This window comes from Nematolebias whitei, chromosome 13, assembly GCF_014905685.2.
Source record: "Nematolebias whitei isolate Nwh7 chromosome 13, NemWhi1, whole genome shotgun sequence".
Classification (NCBI taxonomy): domain Eukaryota; kingdom Metazoa; phylum Chordata; class Actinopteri; order Cyprinodontiformes; family Rivulidae; genus Nematolebias; species Nematolebias whitei.
This window is the reverse complement of record NC_056510.1, coordinates 1041178-1050946: the sequence shown is the minus strand read 5'-3', so window position 1 is coordinate 1050946 and position 9769 is coordinate 1041178. Positions and strand designations below refer to the sequence as shown.

Below are 9769 nucleotides of genomic sequence, written 5' to 3'. Positions count from 1 at the left end.
GACCTGCAGGAACCTTTGGCCTATTTTGACCCGAGGGCAGCAGGAGGGTGTGAGTCTGCAGCTCCAAAGTGTCTTGATTAAGCAGAACTTTCTCAAACAGATTGGGTGGGGGCTAAAGTTCAGCACTGGCTGATGTTCCAGATGTGCTGGTAATGAGCAGTGAGTGGAGCTCCTTAAAGTGTCAGACAGAACCAGTGAAGTGGACCAGCAGCTAAAGCGCTGCCAGGTAAAGTGTTGCAGCTTTAAGATGTACAGATGTTGTTCTTTAAGGTCCGGTTCTACAGAGGGGAACCCTTCAGCACATGTGGGGGTTTCAGGAGCCCAAGCAGACGTTCTTGCATAACAAAGACTGTCAGAAAAGCTCATTACAAAAGATAAATATTACAGAAAACATTTAAAATATACAGAATGTTCATGTGAAGGCACAGCTGTTGACGTGTTTCAACACAGATTACAAATTCTTTTACAAAGACTTAGTGCTTGCGTTAAAAAAGAACAAATATACGGTTCAGTTTGTTGGAGCCTGCTAAGAATGAATCAGTTTCCCTTATAAAAGCATCTTTGGTTGTCCAGCTGACTCCTACAACTGCACGTGTGAATTCATACTTCATCTTATTCATGTGGACCAACAGCTGGAGGACAGCTGATACACGGAGAAGCTCTGGAGCAGCTCAAGTTACTGCGGTTGTGTTGTCCTGCAGTGGACGTGTCCCCGCCGTCCTGCTCCGTCAGAGGAGGATCGACAAACACTCTGGAGCGCTGAGCAGAAACTCCATCACTCTGCTGAACAGAGAGAGAAACAGTCAGAACTTACACAGACTTTAAAACACGCATCAAAACATGACTAAACGTAACAAACGGTGACGGGATGACAGCTGACAGGTACCAGCTGGTCACCTTGCCCTGATGGGAAGATCGTCAGAGTGTTGTGATGAGCAGTTTTCTCTACAATCTTCAACCAGGACAAGCAACTGTTCCACCCTGTCTGAAATCTGCAGTCAATGTTCTCATCTCCAAGAAGTCCAGAACCGGCAGCCTGACCGACTTTGGGCCAGTTGAACAGACACGTTTTATCACGGAGGGCTTTACTTGTACTGAAACATCTCTCAAGGCTTTGACATTGTTGAAGCACTGGATGCTAAGGATTATTGTGCTGCACTTTTCTTAGACCTGTCTAAAGATTCTGACACTGTGGATCAGAACATCTTGTATCATAAACTCTCAGAAACTGGTTTCTCAGAACACACCATTGGTTGGTTCTCTAACTATCTTTCAGACCGGAGGCAATGTGTTCAACATAATGGTACTTCCTCCAGTTATTTAACAGTCAACAATGGTGTACCACAAGGCTCAATCTTAAGGCCCACCCTCTTTACAATCTACATAGGTAATGTAGGTCACAGCATCCCTGATGCATCCATACATTTCTATGCTGATGACACAGTTGTTTATTGTCGAACTAAAACAGTTGCTAAGGCTTTCCAGCTTTTGAAATCTGCATTTAACATCATCCAGACTGATTTGTTTTCCTCAAACTTGTCCTAAATGCCGATAAAACCAAAGGGATGCTTTTTCAAATAGGAAGTTGGTCCCAGCAGTTCTTCCTCTGATTTTATCCTCAAATGGTGTCCCCATTGAGTTTGTTGATTCCTATAAATATTTGGGTATCTTGGTCGACTCACATCTCTCTTTTAAGCTCCATGTGGAAAACTTGGTAAAGAAACTGAAAATTAAACTGGGTTTGTTTTTCAGAAACAGATCCTGTCTAACCCTGAATGTTAGGAAACACCTTGTATCTGTGACTTTGCTTCCCTCAATTGATTATGGTGACATTATTTACATGAATGCTCCTACAAGAACCCTGCAGATGTTGGATGCTGCAGATGTTGGATGCTGTCTGTCATGGTGCACTAAGATTCATAACTGGCTGTAACTACCGTACCCACCACTGCACCCAGTATTCACTGGTTAACTGGTCACCATTAACTTCACACAGACTCTCCCACTGGTACATTTTCATCTTTAAATCACTTCCTGGTCTGCTGCCTTCATACATCTCCTCCTACATGTCTCTGTGTGAGTGCAGCTACAGCGTGCGCTCTCAGGACATCATTACCTGCAGTGTTCCCTCAGTGAGGACTGAACTAGACAAAAGGACCTTCTCCTACTCTGCTCCTGTTTCCTGGAATATCTTGTAAAAAGATCTGAAGCTCTCGACCTTTGACCTCTCTAAGTGTCTCTAAGAATCTGTTGGACTCCTGGCAGGGACCAATGCAGACATGTTCCTGTTTTTAGTTTTCTACATTCACCTTACAATCTAGTTTTTTTTTTTCAGTACTTTTACTTTTGACTGTCCTTTTGGTTGCTATTTTGTTTTGATTTGTAAAAAGAAGAAAAAAAAAGAAATTAAAATTTTGTATGCCTCATTATGATTGTCTATTGTTGTTGTTGTTACTCATTGTTGTCATCACTCTGTTAATATCAGGTGTCTCTTGTAAATGAGTCCCCGAGGCTCAATGGGATTAACCTGTCAAAATAAAGGTTGAACGAATCTCTCAAGCATTGATCACCAGTGTGCTTACAGACTGGAGAGATCCTCAGAGGATGTCACTGCCATAGTCCACCATCTGGAACCCAGTGGAACCATGTGAGAACAATATTTATTGATTACACTCACTAAAATCATCCTTATTATACTGATCAGCAATGAGTCTGACGTCAGTCTGTCTTCACTAAGTGGAGCAAACTGGTAAGCTTGAACCCATTTTTACTTCTGCCATCACAATCAGCACTGGTGCACCCCCAGGCGGTGCGCTGAGCCCAACTCTGTTCCTGTTTTACACATGACTGACCATGGTTACCTGTGTCTGTAGTTACCCATGTCCTTTGTTACCTGTGTTTACGGACACCTGTGTCTGTGGTTACCTATGTTCATGGTTACCTGAGTCTGTGGTTACCTGTGTTTGTGGTTACATAAGTCTGTGGATGCATGTTTCTGTGGTAACTTGTGTCTGTGGTTACCTGTGTCTGTGGTTTCTTGTGTCTGTGGTTACTTGTGTCTGTGGTTACCCATGTCTGTGGTTACCCGTGTCTGTGGTTACCTGTGTCTGTGGTTACCTGTATCTGTGGTTACCTGTGACTGTGGTTACCTGTGTCTGTGGTTACCTGTGACTGTGGTTACCTGTGTCTGTGGTTACCCGTGTCTGTGGTTACCTGTGTCTGTGGTTACTTTTGTCTGTGGTTACATGTGTCTGTGGTTACTTTTGTCTGTGGTTACTTTTGTCTGTGGTTACCTGTGTCTGTGGTTACCTGTGTCTGTGGTTACTTGTGTCTGTGGTTACCTGTGTTTGTGGTAACCTGTGTTTGTGGTAACCTGTGTCTGTGGTTACATAAGTCTGTGGATGCATGTTTCTGTGGTTACTTGTGTCTGCGGTTACCTGTGTCTGCGGTTACCTGTGTCTGCGGTTACCTGTGTCTATGGTTACTTGTGTCTGTGGTTACTTGTGTCTGTGGTTACTTGTGTCTGTGGTTACCTGTGTCTGTGGTTACCTGTGTCTGTGGTTACCTGTTTCTGTGGTTACCTGTGTCTGTGGTTACCCGCGTCTGTGGTTACCCGCGTCTGTGGTTACCCGCGTCTGTGGTTACCCGTGTCTGTGGTTACTTGTGTCTGTGGTTACTTGTGTCTGTGGTTACCTGTGTCTGTGGTTTCTTGTGTCTGTGGTTACCTGTGTTTGTGGTAACCTGTGTCTGTGGTTACCTGTGTTTATGGTTACATGTCTGTGGATGCATGTTTCTGTGGTTACTTGTGTCTGTGTTTACATGTGTCTGCGGTTACATGTGTCTGTGGTTACATGTGTCTGCGGTTACTTGTGTCTGTGGTTACTTGTGTCTGTGGTTACCTGTGTCTGTGGTTACCTGTGTCTGTGTGTTGCTGTCCAGGTTGTGTTGGATGTTGTGCGTGTGTGCTGCTGAGGCCATGCTGGGTGCAGTCAGATGGTGGATGCTGGTGTTCTCCTTGTTGGTGGCTCCACTGGAAGTAATAGGAGCTCTGAGGAGGATACTGGCCCATGCTGACACGTGGAGGAGACAGGTTGTCTTCACCTGTTGGGTCAGAAGAGAACTGCTGCTCAAACATGCAGCTGCTGTGAGGGGCTGCCGGGCGCCCCTGCTCATTCTGGTTCAGTCTTACATTTCCTGGCCAATGTTCAGGACTTGGGAACGTTTGGTTGTGTGGATTTTGGCTCTGGAATGCGGGAATGGTCTCATGTCCATTCGGCACTGTGCCGACATATGGCAGCTCTAGCTGACTGGGGGAGCAAAGCTGAGGGCCGTTGTGTTTTTCTAATGCCCCGGGCCTTTGAAAACACGGTGCACGGTGGCCAACAGGCATAATGTGCGAGGCACTGAATTGGCTACAAGGAACCAGGGCAGGCAGAACGTTGGCTGCACTGGGTTTTGGAGCAGAACTCTGGAGAAACTGACTGGCCCCTGTCATTGCAGGGCTCTGTTGACTGTTGTGATGCAATAGAAGCTGGTTTGGCTGCTGGACCAGAACAGAACTGCCTTGAAAGTAGCTGGTGGGCCTGACCGATGCCTGCCAACAGGACTGAAGGACTGGGAGATTATCATTAGTGGAGGTTTTAGGAACAGTAAGCTCTGGGAGCTCAATAGACGGGCTGAAAATGTCCTGAAGCTGCAGCTGCTGAAGAGGCGGCAAGATGCCGTCAGCCGAAGGGATCAGGGAGCTCTGGTGGGAGTGGTTCTGGTTCGCACTGAACATCTGAACAGACCCTACCAAGCTTTGCCCTCCAATCACTGGACCTTCTCTGTTAGCGTTGCCACTGTTGACAGGAGAGTAAGTGCCATCATGAGTCTGGAACATCTGCGGCTCACAGAGTCCAGGGGTGGAGAAGCCAACCTCAGTCAGACAGCTGGACATCTGGAGACACTGCTCCTCTTTCTCCTTGAACACAGAGTCAATGAAGTCAATGATGTCGTCAGTGATGACGTCGTCCAGCTCTGACTCCAAGCTCCGCTGTGGCTCCTCCTCCTGGTGGAATCTCTTCAGGCAGTTGTCCCACTCTCTCAGCTCTGCATCATCCACCTCCAGGTGCTGCAGAACCGTTTCAAAGTCTCCACTTTTGGTCAATTTCTCCAAGCTATCGATCACAGCCATCACCGACTGCTTGGCCTCCTCCTTCAACATCACACCTGTGGGGGCTGCCGCATCATGCTCCTGCCATACGTTACTGGAAAAACTGACTAGGGCACGGCTGTCCATGAACACCTGGTCAACGGGTAGGGGGGGATCCAACTGGTCCATAGATAGTGGGGAATCAGTCTTCTGGGTGTAGATGGTTTCATCCTGTCTCAGGAAGCAGTCCAACAAAGAGCTGGGGGCCCCATCCTTCTTTGGGTCTTTGCTGCCGAACATTTTGTTGAACTGGAACTGGGAGACGTCCACGGTGGGGCCCGAGTTGTAGAGGATGGCTTCCCCTGTGGAGCAGCTGAAGGGCAGTTGCAGCCTCCGCTGACGCAGGTACTCCTCCCCTTCAGCATTTCTGAAACAGAAGCGACGGCATTGATGTCAGTGATGCTGACAGCTGACACAGAAGTTGCTGTTGGCCTCAGACACTCACGATATAGCTTTCTGATATGCTATGATGAATTCAGGCCGTCTGTCTTTGTAGATCAGCTTGGCGTTGGCCTTCACCCACACCCAGCCGTTGGACTTGCTGAGGAGCCGGAACACTGTCAGACCGCTCTCTCCCGTCTTAATCACTATCACAAACAAAAGAAAAAAAAAAAATCAACATTAACCTCCTAGGACTTGGCATCCACATATGCAAGAGTTCGGGTCTTAGGAGGCTAACAAAGACAAGTCAGGAATGTAGAAAAACCAACAGCCATGAAAACTGCTTAAGCATTTAAAGGGACAAGAATTAGAAAAATATCTGTGGAAATGTTGAACAGTGCCAACATCAATCTTTTCTAAAGCCCACATAGTATTTGGGACTTCCACTGTACAGTAAGGAAGTAAGTTTTATTTATATAGCACATTTTACAGGTCAGAAACCACAAAGTGCTTTACAGAATACAAGACACAAAAACACAAGATAAAAGATAAAAACACAAATGATAAAAGATAAAACAACATATGCATGACTTAAGACAAAATAAAACTAATTAAAAGCCAATCTAAACAAATGTGTCTTCAGCTGCTTTTTAAAAGTATTAAGAAAATCAAAGCAGCACAAAGTCAGAGGCAATGCATTCCACAGTCTGGGGGCCACAGCCCTAAAAGAGTTATCCTCTCTGGTCTTAAAATGAGTTCGTGGGACCATTAACAGCTTTGACTGGAAGATCTGAGGCTCCGAGAAGAGGAGTAGGGCTTTAAAAGGTCAGAAATGTAGACTGGAGCTTCACCACTCAGGGCTCTAAAAGTAAGAGCTAAAATTTTTAAATGAATTCTTAAATGTACCGGTAGTCAATGTAAAGAGATTAAAACTGGTATTATGTGCTCTCTTTTCCTTGTGTTGGTTAAAAGCCTTGCAGCAGATTCTGAACTGTCTGCAAACGATCAAGATCCTTCTCGGTCAAACAAATGAAAAAGCTTACAATAATCCAATCAGCCTAACATGTATGTTTTGGGTCTGTGGCAGGAAACCAGAGCACCCGGAGAAAACCCACGCATGCACGGAGAGAACATGCAAACTCTACCCAGAAAGGCCCCTGGACCGAGGTTTGAACCAAGGACCTGCTCGCTGAGAGGCAGCAGCTCTACCAGTTGCGCCACCGTGCTGCCCTGGACTGGTTACACTCTAGCAAATTCTCTTGTCACCCTGGTGTTTTTCACATGCTTACTTTGGCCAAGAAACACTTTTGGTGGCAGTATATGAACCAAGACGTTTGAGATTTTGTTGCTGCCTGCTCCACCTGTGCAAGGAATATGAATGGTAACCAACCCCCGGCTGGCCATCTCCAACCTCTACCCATCCCGAGCCGTCCTTGGTTCCACATCTCCTTGGACTTCATCACCGGTTTACCTCCATCTGCAGGTAACACAACCATTTTGACTGTGATTGACAGATTTTCAAAATCTGCTCACATCATCCCCCTTCCCAAGCTCCCCTCAGCCTTTGAGACAGCCAAACTCTTAATCCAGCATGTGTTCAGAATACACGAGATCCCCTCGGACGTGGTCTTGGATCGAAGACCCCAATTTGTCTCTCAGGTATGGCAGAGTTTTTTGTAGTGCCCTGGGGGCTTCAGTCAGCCTCACTTCTGGTTACCACCGCCAGTCAAATGGTCAGGCTGAAAGATGTAACCAAGAGCTGGAGGCAGCCCTGAGATATGTTGTTGAAATAAATCCCTCTGCTTGGAGTGGCCAACTGATATGGGTTGAATATGCCCACAACACACACACCTCATCGGCCACCGGTTTGTCTCCCTTTGAGGCTTCTGTGGGTTACGCACCCCCCCTTTTTCCCAGTCAAGTGGCTGACATAGCTGTTCCTTCTGTTCAGCACCATTTCCGCAGGTGTCACAGGGTGTGGCGTCAGACCAAGGCGGCTCTTCTGCGCACGCAACATAGAACAAGAAGATTGCTGACCGTCACCACTCTGCAGCCCCCTACGTACAAGGTGGGACAAAAGGTATGGCTCTCTACCCGCAACATCACCCTAGAGAACATGTCCTGAAAACTGGCTCCCTGCTTTATTGGACCCTTCCCTGTGACCCGCAGCATCAACCCTTCAGCGGTAAGACTGCAGTTGCCCGCCTCCATGCGGGTCCACCCTACTTTTCATGTCTCACAGATCAAACCGGTCTCTTGAGTGTCCAATGAACCTGCCTACCAACCTCCCTCCACCCGCCAGTCTCATCGACAATCACCCAGCTTTCACGGTCAGACGCATCCTAGACGTGCGTCGCCTGGGCTGGGGTTTCCAGTACCTCGTCGACTGGGAGGGATACTGTCCTGAGGTGAGGTCCTGGATCCCCAGGTCATTCATTCGAGACTCGAGCCTAATAACCTCCTTCTTCAAGGACCATGCTGAGAAGCACTTCAGGTCGCCTGGAGGCGATCTTTGAGGGGGTGGTAATGTTGGAGTTTACTACAGCTGCTGCTCTGCGGGCACCTGCACAGCTGAGAAGAATCTGGCTGATTGTCATGCAGCTGCTGCTCTGAGGACATCAACATCCACACAGCTGAGAAGAATCCAGCTGATTGTCACCTGAAGTATAAAGAGCAGCAGATGTCTCATCTCGATGATGGAGCATTGAGTCTGCTATGGTAGTAATGCTTCTAGCCTGTAGTATGACTTTTTATAATTGTTTATTGTTGTTGCTGTTGTCCATTGTTGTCATCTTTCTTTGTTGAAATCAGGTCTCTCTTGTAAATGAGTCCTCGAGGCTCAATGGGATTTACCTGTATAAATAAAGGTTGATTGACTATGATTCATTGTTGTTCAGCGTAGGACTGACCTGTTCGCTCTTGCCTTTGCAGTTAAACTCTTGGTGATCTACTCCAGTTCTGGACCTTTGTGAGTGACCTATCCTGGAACTCTTTGGAGTTCTCCTCAGCTGCTTTCCTGTGCCTTCCTGCCACTCGTTCTACTACTTTTCCACAAGAAAGTAAGCCAAGCTCATCCTGCCAGCATTTTCCTTTTTGGAGGAACTACCACTAATCCTTGCCCTTGCTTCCCCAGGGATCCTGAGCACTGTAAATAAAATTCACTTAACTAATCTTTGGTCTTGTAGTCTGTTCACCTCAGTCTTTGCATCTGGGTATCCGCCAAACATAATGCATCTTATAGTCTGTTAATCAAAATACTGTGTTCAACAGTGTCAAAGGCAGATGTTAGATCTAGGAGAATCATCACTGTGGATTCTCCAGAGTTGGCTGACATCAAAATATCACTGGAAACTTTAAGTTCCTGTTTTTAGTTTTCTACATTCGCCTTATAATCTAGCTGTTTTTGCTACTTTTTTGCAATCTTATTTTAATTTGTAAAAAAAAAAAAAACCTGTATGACAAAATTTTAATAATTGTTTATTGTTGTTGCTGTTGTCCATTGTTGTCATCATTCTTTGTTGAAATCAGGTGTCTCTTGTAAATGAGTCCTCGAGGCTCAATGGGATTAACCTGTAGAAATAAAGGTTGAATGAGAAGTAAAGCAGTCTCTGTGGAGCGAAGCTTTTGAAACCCAGACTGAAACTTGTCAAAGATCTCATGTTTTTCCATGTGAGAGATTAGCTGCTCAGCTACTACTTTTTCAAGAAGCTTTGAAAAAAACGAGATCTTGGAGATTGGCTTATAATTTTCAAACTTTGTAGGATCCAGATTTGCTTTTTTAATAATGGCTCACCAACAGCATGTTGAGTGAGCTTGGAAACACACCTGTTGAAAGAGAAGCATTGCAGCAATCTACTACACAAACATTCATACAGCACTCTACTACACACACACATTCATACAGTGCTCTACTACACAAACATTCATTAAGCGCTCTACTACACACACACATTCATACAGCACTCTGCTACACAAACATTCAAACAGCACTCTACTACACAAACATTCATACAGCGCTCTACTACACACACACATTCATACAGCACTCTACTAAACAAACATTCAAACAGCAATCTACTACACAAACCTTCATACAGCGCTCTACTACACACACACACACATTCATACAGCACTCTACTACACCAATATTCAAACAGCACTCTACTACACAAATATTCATACAGCACTCTACTA

At 45.8% G+C, this 9769-nt stretch overlaps 1 protein-coding gene across 1 annotated transcript in view; it reads right to left on the bottom strand.

Annotated features, from left to right (window-relative positions):
- Window positions 1-428: 428 nt before the first annotated feature.
- LOC119419438 (aryl hydrocarbon receptor) overlaps window positions 429-9769 on the bottom strand; it is a 92535-nt gene continuing 83194 nt past the window's right edge. The window contains exons 9-11 of the mRNA XM_037686740.1: window positions 5640-5781; window positions 3916-5561; window positions 429-783 (exon numbers count right to left, since the gene is read on the bottom strand). Coding sequence (XP_037542668.1) covers window positions 776-783; window positions 3916-5561; window positions 5640-5781 — 1796 coding nt within the window. The 3' untranslated portion in view covers window positions 429-775. The remainder of the gene's footprint in view (window positions 784-3915; window positions 5562-5639; window positions 5782-9769) is intronic.